Source organism: Mauremys mutica, chromosome 12 (assembly GCF_020497125.1).
Source record: "Mauremys mutica isolate MM-2020 ecotype Southern chromosome 12, ASM2049712v1, whole genome shotgun sequence".
Classification (NCBI taxonomy): Eukaryota; Metazoa; Chordata; order Testudines; family Geoemydidae; genus Mauremys; species Mauremys mutica.
In genome coordinates, this window is record NC_059083.1 from 50,606,973 (window position 1) to 50,626,971 (window position 19,999).

Sequence of the window (19,999 nt, forward strand, 5' to 3'; positions counted from 1 at the left end):
GGCCTGCCACCCAAGGCCTGTGAATGTGTGGGGTCATTGTCCAGGATGGGTTGTAGATCCCTGATGATGCATTGGAGGGGTTTGTCTTGGCAAATTGTGGGGCCATGCGGGTGCCCAGATATATATTGTCCACCAGCACTCCCAGCTATCTCCGTGACACCACTGATTTCCTGAGGAAACTACAATGCATTGGTGACCTTCCAGAAAACACCATCATAGCCACCGTGGATGTAGAGGCTCTCTACACAAACATCCCACACGCAGATGGAATACAAGCTGTCAGGAACAGTATCCCTGATGATGCCACAGCACAGCTAGTTGCTGAGCTCTGTGCCTTTATCCTCACACACAACTATTTCAAATTTGATGACAATAAATCTCCAGATCAGTAGCACCGCTATGGGCACCCGCATGGCCCAACAATATGCCAACATTTTTATGACATTGATGACATCTTCTTCATCTGGACCCATGGGAAGGATACTCTGGAAAAATTCCACCATGATTTCAACAGCTTCCACCCCACCATCAACCTCAGCCTGGACCAATCTACACGGGAGGTCCACTTCCTTGACACCACGGTGCAAATAAGTGATGGCCACATTAACACCACCTTATACCGAAAACCTACCGACCACTATGCCTACCTTCATGCCTCCAGCTTCCATCCCGGGCACACCACACGATTCATTGTCTACAGCCAAGCACTGAGGTACAACCGCATCTGCTCTAACCCTTCAGACAGAGACCAACACCTACAAAATCTCCAACAAGCATTCTCAAAACTACAATACCCGCACGAGGAAATAAGGAAACAGATCAACAGAGCCAGACATGTACCCAGAAGCCGCCTACTGCAAGACAAACCCAAGAAAGAAACCAACAGGACTCCACTGGCCATCACATACAGTCCCCAGCTAAAACCCCTCCAACGCATCAAGGATCTACAACCCATCCTGGACAATGATCCCACACTTTCACAGGCCTTGGGTGGCAGGCCAGTCCTCGCCCACAGACAACCTGCCAACCTGAAGCATATTCTCACCAGTAACTGCACACCGCACCGTAGTAACTCTAACTCAGGAACCAATCCATGCAACAAACCTCGATGCCAACTCTGCCCACATATCTACACCAGCGACACCATCACAGAACCTAACCAGATCTGCCACACCATCACCGGTTCATTCACCTGCATGTCCACCAATGTAATATACACCATCATATGCCAGCAATGCCCCTCTGCTATGTACATCGGCCAAACTGGACAGTCTCTAAGGAAAAGGATAAATGGACACAGATCAGATATTAGGAATGGCAATATACAAAAACCTGTAGGAGAACACCTCAGCCTCCCTGGCCACACAATAGCAGATCTTAAGGTGGCCATCCTGGAGCAAAAAAACTTCAGGACCAGACTTCAAAGAGAAACTGCTGAGCTTCAGTTCATCTGCAAATTTGACACCATCAGCTCAGGATTAAACAAAGACTGTGAATGGCTTGCCAACTACAAAACCAGTTTCTCCTCCCTTGGTTTTCACACCTCAACTGCTAGAAGAGGGCCTCATCCTCCCTGATTGAACTAACCTCGTTATCTCCAGCATGCTTCTTGCTTGCATATATATACCTGCCCCTGGAAATTTCCACTTCATGCATCTGACGAAGTGGGTATTCACCCACGAAAGCTCATGCTCCAAAACTTCTCTTAGTCTATAAGGTGCCACAGGACTCTTATCTACCTAATGTGTCTCCTCTATCTGTGTTTCCGTGCTGTTGTGGCTGAGCCACAAGACTATTGTATCTGAGTGCTTGGTGCCATCTGTCAAGGTACTACACAGGTTTCCAGAGAGATTAACATTTGGTTTAACCTGCAGTTTGCTCAGATATGAAATCTGTCAAAGGGATCAAGAGAGATGCCATTTCCCCTCCGCTGTCTTCCATTCTCAACTCAGCTATTTTTTCGGGAACCAGCAGAGGGAGACAATGAAAACAATGCTGATATTTATTGAGTGAATTTTGTTCATTTATGTCACAGAGTAAATTTCTTACCCATAGACACACCTCATGGCAAGTCCAGAACAGGGAAATGAAACGTCCATCACAGAATTCATCCTCCTGGGATTTGGGACTCTCCATGAACTGCAAATCCTTCTTTTCCTGCTGTTTCTCGTGATCTACATTGCAACTGTGGCTGGGAACATCCTCATCGTGACCTTAGTTGTGACTGATCAGCACCTTCACACCCCCATGTACTTCTTCCTGGGGAACTTGTCCTGCTTAGAGACCTGCTATACCTCCACAATCCTACCCAGGATGCTGGCCAGTCTCCTGACTGAGGATAGGACTATTTCATTTAGTGTGTGTCTCACACAATATTATTTCTTTGGTTCTCTGGGAGGTACAGAATGTTTTCTCTTATTGGTGATGTCTTATGATCGGTATTTAGCAATATGCAATCCAATGCACTATGCAGCCCGTATGAGTGGCAGGGCCTGGCTCCAGCTCGCAGGTGGTTCTTGGCTAGGTGGCTTCCTAGGTAATAGCATAACAACGTTGTCTGTATCACAGTTAACTTTCTGTGGTCCCAATTCTATTGACCATTTTTTTTGTGATCTTATCCCTCTTGTAAAGCTCTCCTGCAATGATCCTCAGCTGATGGAAATGTTGGCTTTCACACTCAGCTTGATTTTCTTACTGGTCCCATTCCTACTTACCTTGATGTCCTACGTCTGCATCATTGCAACCATCCTGAGAATCCCTTCCACCACTGGGAGGCAAAAGGCCTTTTCTACCTGCTCCTCCCACCTCATTGTGGTGACCATATTTTATGGAACTCTACTGATTGTCTATATGTTCCCAACAACCAACACACCGAGAGACTTCAAGAAAGTTCTCTCTGTCATCTACACTGTCCTGACTCCTCTGGTCAATCCCATTATCTACAGCCTGAGAAATAAAGAGGTCAAGGAGGCCCTAAGGAAAGCCTGCAGGAAATGCAGGTTTAAACAATGCTAGCTGATCTGTTTCCTTAGGTTAAAATGAAATAGATTTAATATGGAGTGATTTGGGTTCAGTATCAAAGTCTACTAAAGTAGAAGGTCACGTTTCCATTCGCTGCCATTGATTTCTTGTCATGCTTTTGCAGAGTCACAGCCCTGGGACAAATGGAGGTGCATAGACCTTTTAAAAGCCTGTGACTCTGTTCTTTTTAGGACTGATATCAGATGCCACTGGTGGTTACTACTGGGCTGGTGGGAGACTTGAACTGGTGGCTGATCAAAGTTCAGACAATGCAGGAAGATTGTGTTCAGGATAAATGGACGGAGTTGGAATGCTGAGCATCCATCCCTTATAGGGTGAGATACACCCAGACACACACAACACCTACATTATAAAAATGCAAGATTGCAACATCACCATGGAACTCCAATGACAGGAAAGTGTACAATTAACTTCTTTTTCTTATTGTTTATTTCATCCCCAGGCTTCTTTCCAGAGGGACAGAAAAGCAAAAGGAAACCCTCCAACCTGTGCCACAGAACACAGGACACCGGCCCAGGCATCTTATTTGCCCATTTTCAAAAGTGACTTAGGGCCAGATTTCTAAAGGTATTTAGGTGCCTGGCACACGAGACAGACAAGAGAACATCTACCTTCCCCAGATTTCTGCATCGCTCTGGGGCTATGGCGTGCGGATGCCTTGTGTGAGGCTGCAGAGGGCATGTTGAGAGGCTGAAACATTGGGACTTATGGCACTTTTAAAGTAAAAATTAAGGTGCCTACAGGGTTTCCTAGCAGCTGAGTAGGGTTTTGTGAATCCCAGGGGGCTGGATTCTGGGATTCAGGTGCCTAAAGTGGAAGCTTTGTGACTCTAGCCCTAGTTCCACATCCTTATCCTCACGTTAAAGCTGGGAAACGAAGGCAGAAAGAGGTGACGTTACCTGCCCAGACTCACTCAGTGGGCTAGTGGTGGGGAAATGCATAGAAATCAGTTATCCAGAGCCCTAATCCAATGCACTGCGCCACTGTGTCCAGTTGTAATTGGCAATGGCACCTAAGGGTGTTGGGTGTTGAAGGAATAGTAATCCACACCAGGTAGAGTCAAGCACAGGAGTTTATTAGACACAGCACTGGTGGAGCTTATCAGGCTCAGAGACACTGCAGAACAATTAATTACAATAGATTATATAGGGTGTTCATTGGAAGGACAGAAGCGACTAGGGATGGGTTCTAGCAGCAAGACAAGATAAACGTGATAAGCCAATGGTCTAAAAGATTACATAATGGCTCCATCCATGGCCCAAATTAACATATTGCTGACACGCAGATAATTACCCCCAAACTATGTATATTAAAGTGTATATGTTAAATTCTAATTTTGGGGTCCAGGGGAATGTGGTAGCAGCTCTCCTGGTTGACCAACAGGTACATTCCTGGAGATTTAAAGCAAAAAAGCAGTAATTAGCATTTAACAATAACAATTGTTTATACGCTAACCCTTGCATTTCTGTGGGCTAGGATTGGCATCCATCTGTGAGGGGAGGGTGTCATAACTTATGTTAATTATATTAGGTCTCTCCCTGAACTCTGTCTGGAATCTGAGGGGTATTGTACCACTATCTCCACCCTGCATTAGGAAGTAACCATGAGGCCTTTCTCAGCGCTTCATATGTCTATAACTTGCAATAAGGATGCCCAGTTACATTTGGAGTTGTGCTGACTCTGCTCACTGACTTGAAACACACAAGGTTACCTATTTACCGCAGCTTTCTCTTAGCTACATACTGTTCTTTGTTAGCTAGTCTTCCTCTGGGCCTATATGAAAAGTTCTTTGCAGAAACTGTAGTTAAGATTTTACATCCACAGCAAATGGATTTTGGCCCTTCAGGTGCCCAACACCCATTCACTGTCCAAAGGATTTGGGTGTTTAACATGACCTCTTATGGGAAAACCCAGCCTATACATTTATAGCCAAACCACTCTCCTGAGAATTCATTCCACACTCAGGGGAGGTTTTCCACAAGTTCCTTCTCATGTTTTACCTTTTTTTAGGCGCCTCTAATAATTGTGTCTCTGTTACTAAAAGCATCATGCAATAAAAGAACTAAACTAACTCTTCTCTTTCTGTCATCTTTGTTGTCATACCTCCCGTTATCTACCCCAATCATAACCAGTGTGAGGAATACATGTGTCAAGGTTTGGCTACACATAGAAGTTGCACCACTTTAACTGTACCAGCGTATCCCTGCCTCTGACAGGGCCACATGCCCTTGGGCTGGAGAGCCTGGGGCCAAGCCAGCCCTGATTAGACAAGATGGAATTCCTGAGGGGAATCAGCCAATGTTCAATAAAAGGCAGAAGGGGGCTAGAGCAGTGGCTCTCAACCAGGGTATGTGTATCTCTGGGGGCACATAGAGGTCTTCCAGGGGGTAAATCAACTCATTTAGATATTTGCCTAGTTTTACAGCAGGCTACATAAAAAGCACTAGCAAAGTCAGTACAAACTAAAATTTCATGCAGACCAAATGAGAAAAGAAGCAATTTCTCAGTACTAGAGCACCATGACACATTTGTATTTGAGTGAGGTGAAACTTGGGGTGCGCAAGACAAATCAGACTCATGAAAGGGGTACAGTAGTTTAGAAAGGTTGAGAGCCACGGGGCTAGAGTAAGGCCTTGTCTACACTACACAGTTTCATAGACAAAAGGCAGCTTTTTGGCAACAAAACAGTGGTGGTGTCAGGGAAGGCTCTAGAAAATCCGCTGCCCCAAGCAGGGCGGTGCGCCGCGCCGCTTGCGTCGCGCTTCCCCGGTCCCGTGGCCGGGGCAGAAGTGCCTGCGGACCGTCCAATGGTCCCGCAGCTCCGGTGGAGCATCCACAGGCATGCCTGCGGGAGCTCCGTCCGAGCCACGGGACCAGCGCACCCGCCGCAGTCATGCCTGCGGGAGCTCGAGCGGAGCCGCGGGAAGAGGGGACCCTCCGCAGTCATGCCTGCGGCAGGTCCGCTCGTCCCGGGGCTCCAGTGGACCTCCCGCAGGCTTGACTGCGGGAGGTCCGCCGGAGCCAAATGCCGCCCTGCCCCGACAATGCCGCCCCACGCGCCTGCTTGGCGCGCTGGGGTCTGGAGCCGGCCCTGGGTGGTGTGCACACTGCAATGCCTCTCCCACTGACACAACTCTTCTGCTTTGCCGAGTAAATAAACCACTTCAAGAAGAAGTGATGTAGTTACAGCGACACAGTGTCAGTATGTTAGTTACATCGCTGAAACTGGCCTCCAGAGGTGTCCCACAATGCCCACCCTGACCGCTCTGCTCACCATTTTCATCTCTGTTGCCCTGCATCTAGCTACTCCAATAATTCAAGTTAACTGTCCTTTGCATTCATCAAATCATAGAAGTATAGGACTGGAAAGGACCTCAATAGGTCATCTAATCAAGTCATCTGCACTCATGGCAGGACTATGTAATAAGTAGAGTGATTAAGAGTCAATAAACTTGGAAATAAAAATGTATGCAAGGGTGTGTGAAGACCCAGGTCTATCCATGAAGAGGACTGGGAATAACAATTTTCTAGTTTGTTTTGCATTCAGAAATAAGTGAATATTTGTATTCTTCCGTTAAGGCCGGAACAATCATTTCCTTCAGAGCAAGAAGTGACAGTATGTCAAGCTTCATGCTAAAAAATGACAATTTGGGAGTCTAGTTGCAGAATGTATTGCAATACACACAAGTGCAATGATTGTATTGACTGTACCCAAATCAGACCATGAGTGGACTAGTGTGAATGGATAACACTGTCTTTTATGGGATGGAATATGTGTTGTTCTTCTGCTTATCAAACTCTCTAACAGACCAATTAGAGGCCTCTAGTTCTGGTACAAGATTATCTAATATGTAGAATTGTTGTGGCACTGAAGATCCACATGACCCCTAAACTTGTCAGGGATTTGGGAAGTAACTATTTGCACTTTATAATCTCAGATCTCTGACCTTCATGTTTCCATGGTCTGGACATTTCCAAGAAGCCTAAGGAAGTTAGGTGCCAAACTCTCATAGCAATGTCATGGGAGTTGGATGTTTATTGTGTATATTACCCCAGCCTAAATGAGTGAAGCACGTTGTTGTCTCTTCATTTTATCTCAGTAACAATCCGGTAACATTTTCAAAAACACTTAAGCGAACATCAAAAGTGATTTAGGAGCCTAAGACCTGTCGACCTTCTGTGAAGACCTAGGCTGCTAAGCCTTAGAAACTAAGAAACTTTTGAAAATGGGATTTAGACTCCTAAATCACTGAGATGATTTTTAAAATGTTACCTGAACTGATTGAGTAAGCTTATTGGATGGGGATTGGGTACCTGTGATTCATGCTTTTGAGGGTAACAGGAGGTTTGTTTAGAGAAAGTGCAAGCTCAGCTAACTATGCTGAGATTTCCAAAGCGGCGTCAGGGAATTGGATGGGAACTCAGAGTCTAAAAAATAAATCACTCAGGCAGCTCTGAATATCTCAGATGTAAAATCTAGAATTAATGTGTTATTTTTTGACATTCACCATAGCATTCACCCAATAAAAAGAGAGATTTGTTTTAGGATTAGAAGTTTCTTCTCTCTCCAGGACTTTCCCTTTGAGATTAGAAGTTTGACTCTACTGATGTTTTCTAAAAGTAAACCAAATATCAACCTTTCCTTGCTTGTTACATTCCCCACAGCAGAGGTGCCTCAGGAGACTGCACCTTCCCGCAGAAGGCTATATAACGAATCGGAGAAGACGTTCCCCATTTGGCGGAGGGTATGATGCACAGGGCAAGTTACTAGACATGGCAACGGAGCCACAGTAGCTTTTCTAGGGTATGACATTCTATTTAATGAGTAAATGAAAGTACGTGGATGCGGTGGGAAGCAAAGATGGACTGAATAACCTGGACCCTGGTCTCTGAAATGGTGAGTGAGGAGGTGACAACAGAGATTCTGGCTTGTGACTGACCCACCTTAAAGGTAAATCAGCCTTTTCCTCCCTGCTTCTTGAAGCTTGAGGTTTTTGAAGCAATATAATTGTGCTAGATAACAGATTACATGGGAATCCAAGGGGAAATGGGCAATGATCTCTCTCAAACTCCCAACCCAAAGCATAATAATATATTACAGAAAAAGGAAAGATCTGTCAGGTTCCTGCTATCCTAGCTCCTTATCTGGCCCCCATCACCGTGGTATCTGGCACCTTACTGTCTTTAATGTCTCTATCCTCCCATTGCCCTGTGAGGTGCTATTATCCCTGCTTTAAAGACGGGGACCTGACACCCAGAAGGACAGATGTATAGAGGTGTTTCAGCACCCAAAGACACACACACACACCCCCAAGTGGGATTTGTAATTGATGGGTGTTAGGTGCCACACTTACTACTCAAGCACCAATACGCATTTTTTGTACCTAGAGAGCTTCGATAATTTGGCCTGAAAGTCACATGAGGAGTTTATGACTAGGGAGGGAATTGAACTAACATCACCCAAGTCCAAGACGAGCTCCTCAAACACTGGAACATCCTTTATTCCGCTTTAAGCTTCCCTCCATGCACAGGATTTTACTTTTCTTTCTGGCACAGACCTCGCTGGGGCATGGAGAGGGTTAGGGAGATGTTCTGGGTAGAGCAGAGCTGCTATTTCCTGCTGTGCTCAGTGCTCGGAGAGGAGACATTGGCAATAAATTCGCTTGGCAGAATCCATTTCCCCCGCTCCCCCCACCTCCCAGTTTTCATGACTAATGTTAATTTTTATTAACACCCCTCCCTCATTTAAAACTATTTTAATTTTTACGGTTGCAGGAAATTCAGCAGGGGGTGGGGGTAGGGTCAGGGTTCGGGCAGCGCTTAAAGCCGGGCTGCAGGGGCTCCCAGCATTGAGCAATAGGATACTGGTGGCTCCCTGCACCACCGAGGTGCAAGGAGCAGGGAAGGTGGCTGCCCTGGCCCCGTGGAGCAGAGCTCCATTGCCAGGGCTGGGAGGAGGAGGAGAACAACAAGTCCCCGGCTGCTGGGGAGCCCTCCCCGACTGGCTGCCTCAATGGGCAGAAGCCATCCAGCCCTGGGGTGGCCTCCCTGACGGCCACGGACTCTTCCTTCTCGCAGCCCAGCCTGGGAGGGGGCGGTCTCTGCTCTGTTCCACCAGGACTTCAGCCCCGTGCCTTGCTTCTGACACCAGGGATGGGTGTCACCGGCCCCACGGCCGTGCAGGGAGCTCTGTGCATCTCGGCTGTCATTGCCCCACTCACTCACCCCAGTGACAGCTTGGTGCGGAGGGTCCCTGCCTGGCCAATGGTCTGGTGACTCCCATCCCTGCCGGAGCACAGCGCGGGGGAGGCTGCTCTAATGCTGCCTGTGACCAATCGTTTCTATTGTTGGTTTCAGTGTCTCAGCTGACAGCGACATTTACCGATGTCCAGCGATTGAAACCAAATCCTGCCGAGCCGAGCTGCAAGTGTCAAAGAAGGCTCAAGGCGTTAGCTGTCCAAACCCCACTGAAATCAAAGGGTCCCGTCCCTGAAGTCAGTGGAAATTTTATCTTTGACTTCAGCGAGAGAAGGCTCAGACTGAACAGAAGTATTCCGGTTTGTAAAATTAACACTGGGCAGGATCAGGTCCTCACTTAGCCGTTAATAAGGATTAGTAATGGCAGACTAGACAGCCACAAACAAAAAGGGAGAGAGAGAATTAATGTTTATTTAACCAATGTTAAAGAAGAAAAGAAGAAAATGTAGACCTGAAAAAAAAATTCTGATCCAACATTTTTGCATCAGAAATCATCCGTTCATGTTCAAAATGTTCAATGGGAACACACCAGTTTCTACAAATTTTTGCTTAGGAAAAAAAGTGGTTATATAGTTTTATAAAATGTTGAAATATAAAATTAGAAAATTTAAATAATTATAAAACTATAATTATTGTATCAAAGATAATACAATACAAATATAAAATAACAAAAATGATATAAAATGAAAATCAAGAAATAAAATTAAAAATAGATAAATATTTTTTGTAAAGATAAAATTGGAATAAAAACCAACATTTTGAAATCATGAACTTGACGATTAAAGGGAAATTTGGGTTCCACATCGCTCTCATAATATGAAAATAGAACATTTTTTTTACAGATTTCAAATTTTATACAGATTTTTTTCTCGCAATAGAGGATAAATTTCAAGCTATAATGGTGGTTTCTAGCTAGAGGGTTTTTTGTTTATTTGATTATCTTTAATGAAAATTGGGTCTCTGTGTAGAGTGTCCTACTTCAGGACAATGAAATATTGTCCTACGGACCAACAGGCATTTGTCTGTTTAGCATAAAAACTTTCAAAGGGTGCTAATAGAGTTAGGGTTAGCGTTATTTCCATTTCCACTGCAGTTCACTTGGAGCTGGCCGCTCAGACATTACAAATCCCAGTCTTATTTACTTGGTTTGCTTCTTTTTTGAGGCTTCACCTAAAATAAAAAATCCTGACCCATTTCTGCAGTGGAACTGCAACCTCTCAAAGGACACTGTTCTGCTTTGATACACCGGGAAGTGAAAGGTGTGACTGTTGGAATCAATATCTATCTGTGTTCCTGTACTGTTGTACATGAGCCCCATCACCACAGTACTTGGGTGCTTGGTGTGATCTGTCCAGTTACTACACAGGTTTCCAGAGAGATTAACATTTTGTTTAACCTGCAGTCTGCTTGTATATCAAATCTGTCCCCCGGTGTCAAGTGAGATGGTATTTTCCCCATTTCCCCTCCCCCAGCCTCCACTCTCTAATCACCTATTGTTCTGTTAGCCAGCTGCAGGGACAATGAAAACAATGCTGACATTTTAATGAGTGAATGTTCTTCATTTATATCCCAGAGTGAATTTCTTTTCCGTGGACACAATCTATGACGAACCCAGAAAAGGGAAATCAAACGTCCGTCGCAGAATTCAACCTCCTGGGATTTGGGACTCTTCCTCATCTGCAAATCCTTCTTTTTCTGCTGTTTCTCTTGATCTACATTGCAACCATGGCTGGGAACATCCTCATCATAGTGCTAGTTGTAATTGATCAGCACCTTCACACCCCCATGTACTTCTTCCTGGGGAACTTGTCCTGCTTGGAGACCTGCTACACCTCCACCATCCTGCCCAGCATGCTGGCCAGTCTCCTGACTGAGGACAGAACCATTTCATTTAGTGGGTGTCTCACACAATATTTTTGTTTTGGTTCTATGATTGCCACGGAATGCCTTCTCTTATCAGTGATGTCTTATGATCGGTATTTAGCAATATGCAATCCAATGCACTATGCAACCCGTATGAGTGGCAGGTTACACCTCCAGCTTGCAGGTGGCTCTTGGACAGGTGGCTTCCTATGTAGTGGCATAATAACCTTGTCGATATCCCAGTTAACCTTCTGTGGCTCCAATGATATTGACCATTTCTTTTGCGATCTTATCCCTCTGGTAAATCTCTCCTGCAATGATCCTCAGCTGATGGAAATGTTGGCTTTAACACTATGCTTGATTTTCTTAGTGGTCCCATTCCTACTTACCTTGATGTCCTACATCTGCATCATTGCAACCATCCTAAGAATCCCTTCTACCACGGGGAGGCAAAAGGCCTTTTCCACCTGCTCCTCCCACCTCATTGTGGTGACCATTTATTATGGAACTCTACTGATTGCCTATATGTTCCCAACGACCAACACACTGAGAGACTTCAAGAAAGTTCTCTCTGTTGTCTACACTGTCCTGACTCCTCTGGTCAATCCCCTTGTCTACAGCCTGAGAAACAAAGAGGTCAAGGAGGCTCTGAGGAAAGCTAGCAGGAAATTCATGTTTGCACGATGCTAACCAATCAGTTTCCTTAGGTTAAAATGAAATAGACATACCATAGGCTGGCTTGGGGCCTGAACCAAAGCCTGCTGTAGTCCAAGGTAATGTTCCCCTTTCCTTCCTTGGGTTTTGAGTCATGCTCTTGGAGTCACAGCCATGGGACAAATTGGAGATAGAGAGATCTCTTTAATCCTGTGACCCCATTCTTTTTAGGAGACCTTTATAAGATTCCGCAGGTGGGTACTACTGGGCTGGTGGGAGACTTGAACTTCTGGCTGCTCAAAGTTCAAACAATGAGGGGAGTTTGTGCTCAGTGAGAGGGTGCGGGCAAAATGAACTCAGCGGGAACGCTGAGCATCCTTTCATTGTAGAGTGAGAGAATTCTATACACAGACACACACACACACAAAATGTGTGATTCCTACATTACAAAAATATAGTGTTGCAATGTCCACGTGGAACTCCAGTGTTAGGCAATTGTATAATTAACTTTTGTTTTTTAGTGTCTTTCATTCCCGGGTTTCTTTCCAAAGAAACAGAAAAGCAAAAGGAAACCCTCTAACCTGTGCCACAGAACACAGGACACCAGCCTAGGCTGCTTATTTTCAACAATGATTTAGGGCCAGTTTTTCAGGACACTTGGATGTACAGTGGGATTTTCAAAAGCATCTGGGCACCTCGCTTGCCGGATTGGGCCCAGCAGGCAAGCCAGACAGGGGAACTCCTATCTTCCCCAGGTCTGTACATCGCTCTGGAACTTCGGTGACCGGGTGCCTGGTGTGGGGCTGTAGGGGGCATGTCCAGAGGCAGAGACATAGGGGCCTACACCCCTTTTACTGCAAACACTTAGGTGCCTAAAGGATTTGCCGGCAGCTGAGCAGGGTTTTGTGAATCCCAGGGGGCCAGATTCTGGGATTCAGGGGCCTAAAGTGGAAGCATTGTGACTCTAGCCCTAGCTCCACATTCTTATCCTCACGTTATAGCTGGGGAAACAAAGGCAGAAAGAGGTGACGTTACCTGCCCAGACTCAGTCAGTGGGGTAGTGGCAGAGACAGGCAAAGAAACCAGTTATCCAGAGCCCTAGTCCAGCGCACTGTCCACTCCACCATGTCCAGTTGTAATTGACAATGGCACCTAACTGTGGTTAGGTGCCCAACTCTCATTTACTGTGCATAGGATTTGGGTGCCTAACATCAGCCTCTTATAGAAAAACCCAGCCTGTACATTTATAGCCAAAGCAATGCCCTGAGAATTCCTTCCACTCTCAGGCAATGTTTCCCACCAGTTCCTTCTCATGTTTTACCATTTTCTAGGAGACCCTAATAATTGTGTCTGTTACCAAAAACATCATGCAATAAAAGAACTAAACTAAGTCTTCTCTTTCTGTCGTCTTTGATGTCATACTTCACATTATTTACTCCCTTCATAACCAGTGTGAAGAATACATGCTTGAAGGTTTGTCTACACATAGAAGTTGCACCACTTTAACTGTACCAGCGTATCCCCGCCTCTGACAGGGCTGTGTGCCCTGGTCTGGAGATCTTGGGGCCAAGCCAGCCCTGATTAGAAAAGATGCCCCACTGAGAGGAATTAGGCAACATTCAATAAAGGGCAGAAGGGGGCTAGAGTAAGAGGCAAGCTCAGGAGGCTGAAGTGAGACTCGAGTAAGAGCCGCTCTGCAGGGAAAACCATGAGACTAGGGGAATTCCTCCATTATATGGGGGACGAAGAAGGGAAACTGAGTTGAGGAGCTGCTTTCTGTGCTGCCCTGAGTCCTCCAGGGTGCCCCATGAGGTGTCCCACCACCTACACCGACTGGATGCAATTATACTGATGTAAAGGTGCTCATGTCGGCATAGCTCATTCCCATACGGGAAAGGGAATAATCGATACCTGTATAAGGCACCTTTTTATTGGAAAACTGTGTCTGCACTAGAGGTTGTACCTGTAGAACTGTTTCCATAACAAAGTCACAGAACTAACCAGAATAGTTATACTGGTGCAAAATTTGGGTGAAGACATTGTGTGAGTGAGTCCCTGTGAAAATATATCAGTACATTCATGACTTTGAAACAAACTCTGATAATTCAAGGCAACTGATTTTCCCATTCATAGAATCATAGAAGAGTACGACTGGAAGGGACCTTAACAGGTCACCTAGTCCAGTCCCTTCCACTCAAGACAGGACTAAGGGTACGTCTACAGTACAAAATTAATTCGAACTAATTTTATTCACATTTTTGGAAGCGATTTTATACATTCAGTCTTGTGTGTCCCCACTAAAGCACATGAATTCAGCGGAGTGCATCCACAGTAATGAAGATACCATTGAATGTTGGAGCGGTGCACTGTGGGAAGCTCTCCCACAGCTCCAGCAGTCTCTGCTTCCCATTGGAATTGTGGGTTAAGCTCCCAGTGCATGATGGGGCAAAAACATTCTCGCAGGTGTTTCTGGGTGTGTGCCATCACTCGCTTCTCCCACCGTGAAAGCTACGGCAGACGCCATGCTCCCAGCAGATGGTGCGGCATGGTGCACTGCCTGTCTCCTGGTACCACCTCACATGTCCTCTCATCTTTCTATCTACTCTTTCATCTAACCATTTCCCGCCTTTTTTCCGCTACTCTGAACTGAGCTGCACAGCTTCCGCCATGTTTCCCATGTTGTTGGTCCTGGACTCCCATGGAAGCTACAGAAGACAACAATTCCCTGCCGTATTTCAGCCATCATGAACAGAGCCACAAAGCTTCCTCTGCTTTTTCCATGTTGTCTGTCCTGGGCTTCTGTGGAAACTACAGACAGCAATAAATCCCCACTGTTTTTCGGCCATCATGAACAGACCTGCACAGCTTCCGCCGCAAACTCTGCTCTCCCACTCTTGAAGTCCTAGAGAGCTTCCTGACTACGTGAAAGCTACAGAAGACAACAATTTACCCCCTTTTATCGGCCATCTTGAACTGAACAGGTTGTTTTGCACCCATTTTCCAGGATTATCCATGTGCGGCAAGCCTGGAGCCCACTCAAATCTCCACTGCAGTTTTGACCATTGTAAATACCTCACACATTATCCAGCACTACGTGCAGTACCTGCAAAACCGGGCGAGGAAGCGAAGACAGTGCGATTACTATACTGATGAGAACATGGGCACAGACATTCCTAGATACACAGCATGTGGTGATTGGGAGATCATGGTGGCACTGGGCCATGTTCATGCCGTGGAACGCCGATTCTGGGCCCAGGAAACAAGCACAGACTGGTGGGACCGCATAGTGTTGCAGGTCTGGGATGATTCCCAGTGGCTGCGAAACTTTCGTATGCATAGGACCACTTTCATGGAACTTTGTGACTTGCTGTCCCCTGCCCTGAAACGCAAAGACACCAAAATGAGAGCAGCCCTCATAGTTGAGAAGTGAGTGGCCATAGCACTGTGGAAGCTTGCAATGCCTGACAGCTACCAGTCAGTCGGGAATCAGTTTGGAGTGGGCAAATCTACTGTGAGGGCTGCTGTGCTTCAAGTAGCCAATGCAATCATTGACCAGCTGTTATCAAGGGTAGTGACTTTGGGAAATGTGCAGACCATTGTGGGTGGCTTTAATGTGCTGGGGTTCCCTAACTGCAGTTGGGCGATAGACAGAACACATATCCCTATCTTGGTGGCGGCACACCGGGATGGCCAGTACATAAACCACAAAGGGTACTTTTCCATGGTGCTGCAAGCACTTGTGGATCACAAGGGACATTTCACCTACATCAACGTGGGATGGCCAGGAAAGGTGCATGACGCTCGCATCTTCAGGAACTCTGGTCTGCTTGAACAGCTGCAGGAAGAGGCTTACTTCCCAGACCAGAAAATTACTGTTGGGGATGTTGAAATGCCAATAGTTATCCTTGGGGACTCAGCCTACCCCTTAATGCCATGGCTCATGAAGCCGTACACAGGCACCCTGGACAGTAGTAAGGAGCAGTTCAACTACAGGCTGAGCAAGTGCAGAATGGTGGTAGAATGTGCGTTTGGACGTTTGAAAGCACGCTGGTGCCGTTTACTGATTCAGTTAGTTCTCAGCACAACCAATATTCCAATTGTAATTGCTGCTTGTTGTGTGCTCCACAATATCTGTGAGAGTGAGGGGGAGACTTTTATGGTGGGGTGGGAGGAAGAGGAAAGGATATATCCAAAAACCAAATCAAAAGTTCACATATACCAGCTTTTTGGTGCTTGGGCGATCCTTTGAGGTTGAGTGTGTGGGTCCCTGTAGCCTCCCCCATCGTGTTCTTGGGCATCTGGGTGAGGAGGCTGTGGAACTTGGGGAGGAGGGAGGGTGGTTATACAGGGGATGCAGCAGCAGCCTGTGGTCTTGCTGCCTTTCCTACATTAGATCCACCATACAGCCAAGCATGTCAGTTTGCTCTCCCATGAGCTTGACCATAGAGTCCTGCCTGCTCTCATCGTGCACATCCCTCCTCTCTTCGTGTTCCTGTAATGCTTTATGGGACTCTGCAATTTTTTGCCTCCATGCATTCAGCTGGGTCCTATCAGTGCAGGAGGACTGCATGAGCTCAGTGAACATGTCGTCCCGAGTTCATTTTTGCTGCCTTCTAATCTGGACCAGCCTATGGGATGGAGTAGATAGGGGCTGTGTTGAAACATTTGCACCTGTGGGAGAAGAAAAAGGGGGGTAGTATTTTAAAAGATACATTTCAGACAACAAAGGGAACACTTTGGTATGAGTAAGCCATCATACACAGCCGGGCAACAGAATTCAGTTTGCAGGCAGCCGAGGGGCACGCGGGGTTCTGCTTCTTCTACATTTATTTCAATACTTTCAAACTGCTGGGCCCCCTTTCTCATAGCAAGCAATGCCTGGTGGGTTTGCCATATAAAAGGAGGGCCTGCGGGCTCTCTGGGACAATCACTTCACACAGCCACCCCCCTCACACACCCACCACGTGGCTCTGATGAGGCTCTGAGCTGGGATGAGCCCTTTAAACTAAACGCGAACAACTTAGCACAGCTGGGTTTCCTCCCCCACCCCCCATCGCATGGCTCCGATCAGGCTCTCACTCGCCAGAAGTACCTTCTCCAGGATCATGATTCGGGAGCCTGCCTTGGGAGTGGGAGGAGGCTCTTGGTTCCACAGTTAAGAATAGTTCCTGGCTAGGGGGCAAAACGGATTCCTCACTTGCCGCCTGTGCACTCTTCTCCTCCTCCTCCTCCTCCTCTTCATCCTCCAATGACTCTTCCTCATCGCTCCATGCAACTCCCTCCTTGCAGGTGTCCACGGACAGTGGTGGGGTAGTGGTGGCATCACTCCTCATAATTGCATGGCATTCACGGTGGAAGCGGAATGTATGGGGCTGTGACCCAGAGTGCCCGTTTGCCTCCCTGGCTTTTTGGTATGCTTGCCTGAGCTCCTTGATTTTTGTATGACACTGCTCTGTGTCTCTGGAGTAGCCTCTTTCCATTATGGCCCTGGAGACTTTAGTGTACGTATTTGCATTCCTTTTTTTTGGAAAGTAGTTCTGCCATAACAGACTCATCTCCCCAACATGCAGTTAGATCCAGTACCTCCCGTTTGGACCATGCTGGAGCTCGTCTGCGAATCCAGAACTGTGTGATCTCTTGTGATGGTTGACTCCGCATGGTCACCTGTGATGGTGGACTGTGCTGCGGTCACCTGTGCTGATGATGACAAACAGGAAATTAATTTCAAAAGTTCTAGGGTCTTTTCCTGCCCACCTGGCTAGTGCATCGGAGTTGAGAGTGTTGTCCAGAGCGGTCATAAGGGAGCATCCTGGGATAGCTCCTGGAGACCAATAACATCGAATTGTGTCCTTAATACCTTTAACCTGGGATTGCGATCTTGATTTAAGCGCTACTCCACTTGCCGAGGTGGAGTACAGAAATCGGATTAAAGAGCCCTTTAAGTCAAAAAAAAACAGTTTGGTCATGTGGACAGAATCTTTTCTTTCTAAATTATCTCGGCTAATTCCGAAATAACAGACTAGTGTAGACCAGGTCTAAGTAATAAGTAGAGTATTTCTGACAGGTGTTTGTCTAACCTGCTTTTAAAAACCTCCAGTGACAGAGATTCCACGATCTTGCTAGATAGTTTGTTCCAGTGCTTAACTACCCCGACAATTAGGAAGTTTTTCCTAATGTCCAAACTAAACCTCCCTTGCTGAAATTTAAGCCCATTGCTTTTTGTTCTTTCCTCGGAGGTTAAGGAGAACAAATTTCACCCTCCTTTTCGTAACAACCTTTTATGTACTTTAAAACTGTTATCATGTTCTCTCTCAGCCTTCTCTTCTCCAGACTAAATAAACCCATTTTTTTCAATCTTCCCTCATAGGTCATGTTTGCTGGACCTTTAATCATTTTTGTTGCACTCCTCTGGAATTTTTCCAATTTGTCACATCTTTCCTGAAATGTGGTGCCCAGAATTGGACATAATACGCCAGTTGAGGCCTTATCAGCGTGGTATAGAGTGAAACCATTGCTTCTCATGTCTTGCTTACAACACTCCTGCTGATACATCCCAGAATGATGCTCGGGGTAGGTTTTGTTTGTTTTTTTGCAACAGTGTACTGTGTATGATGGGAAAGGAGCGGCTTTGCTATACCATGGATTCTAGGGATAGCAGAGGCTGAAGGCTGCAGAAGGGGAGGTCTTACTATAACGGTCATCAGGGGAAAGCCTATGTTAACATAGCCAACGTTTTATGTATCCTTCCTAATGATCTCTAAATGATCGCTGATCACCAGGAAAGGCAAATAAACAGTAATAGTTTTTAAACTTATGATTTCAGTTAAAAATAGTCCTTAAATGATTAAGAGTCAATGAACTTGGAATTAAAAATTTAAGCCACAGTGTGATAAACTTCAGGTCTATTCCAGTATTATAGCCAATTTTCAGATTAGACATGTGTCCTTCAATGGAATTTCATCCCTGTCTGCAATAGTTTAGCAAGAGATTAAGTAAAAAAAAAAAAAAGAAAGAAAACTCTTCTTCCAAAATACAGTTATGTGAGCCACAAATATTCCACATTTGGACATTATGAACAACAAAGCTTTGGTGACACACAATTATTCACACTGGTGTTAAATTGGAATGAGACCTTATTACCCGATTAGGGAGCAATTTATACTAGGAGATGACTGGGAATAACAGTCTTCTAGTTTGTTTTGCTTTTAGAACTAAATGCATATTTGTATTCCGTTAGGGCTGGAACAAAAACTCCTTCAGGGTAAGAAGTGACAGTATGTCAGAAACTAAATGCTGAAAAAGGACAGTTTTGGAGTGAAGTTGCAGAATATATTGCAATACATACAACTTAAATGATTATATTGACTGTACCCAAATCAGACCATGAATTGGCTAGTGTGAATGTATAACACTGTCCTTTACGAGATGGAATCAGTACTGTTCTGTTGCTTATCAAACTCTCTAACAGACCAGTTAGAGACCTCTAGTTATGATACAAGATTTTCTAACGTGTAGAATTGCTGTGGCATTCAAGATACACATAACCCTTAAACTTGTCAGGGATTTGGGAAGAAAGTATTTGCACTTTATAATCTCAGGTCTCTGATCTTCATGCTTCCATGGTCTGGGCTTTTCCAAGAAAACCTAAGGGAGTTAGCTGCCAAACTCTTATAGCAATGCCATAGGAGATGGGTGTTTATTGTGTACATTACCCCCTTTGACAATCCCAACCTGAATGTGTAAAACACCTTGTTGTCCCTGCATTTTATCTGACTAGCAATCAGATAACTTTTTCAAAAGCACACAAGGGAACATCAAAAGTGACTTAGGAGACTAAATCCTGTTGACTTTCAGTGAAGACTTAAGACTGTTAAGGCATAGTAACTAACGCACTTTTGAAAATGGGATTTAGGCTCTTAAATCACATAGATACTTTTTTAAATGTTACCTGAACTGATTGTGTAAGCTTATTAGATGGGGACTGGGTACTTGTGTTTCATGCTCTTGAGGGCACCAGTAGGTTTTTTAGAGAAAGTGAAAGTTCAGCTAACTATGCTGAGCTTTTCAAAGCTGCTTAAGGGAAATAGATGTGAATTCAGTGTCTAAATCACTTAGACAGCTCTGAAAATCACAGATGTAATATCTAGAATTAATGTATTATTTCTTGACATTCACCATAGCA

The 19,999-nt window shown here is 45.5% G+C and overlaps 1 protein-coding gene across 1 annotated transcript; it reads left to right on the forward strand.

Moving 5' to 3' along the window:
• Positions 1–2,064: 2,064 nt before the first annotated feature.
• On the forward strand, positions 2,065–3,015 carry LOC123346905 (olfactory receptor 6F1-like). Its single transcript, XM_044984350.1, has one exon. The coding sequence runs from the start codon at positions 2,065–2,067 to the stop codon at positions 3,013–3,015; it is 951 nt and encodes a 316-aa protein (XP_044840285.1).
• Positions 3,016–19,999: the final 16,984 nt, after the last annotated feature.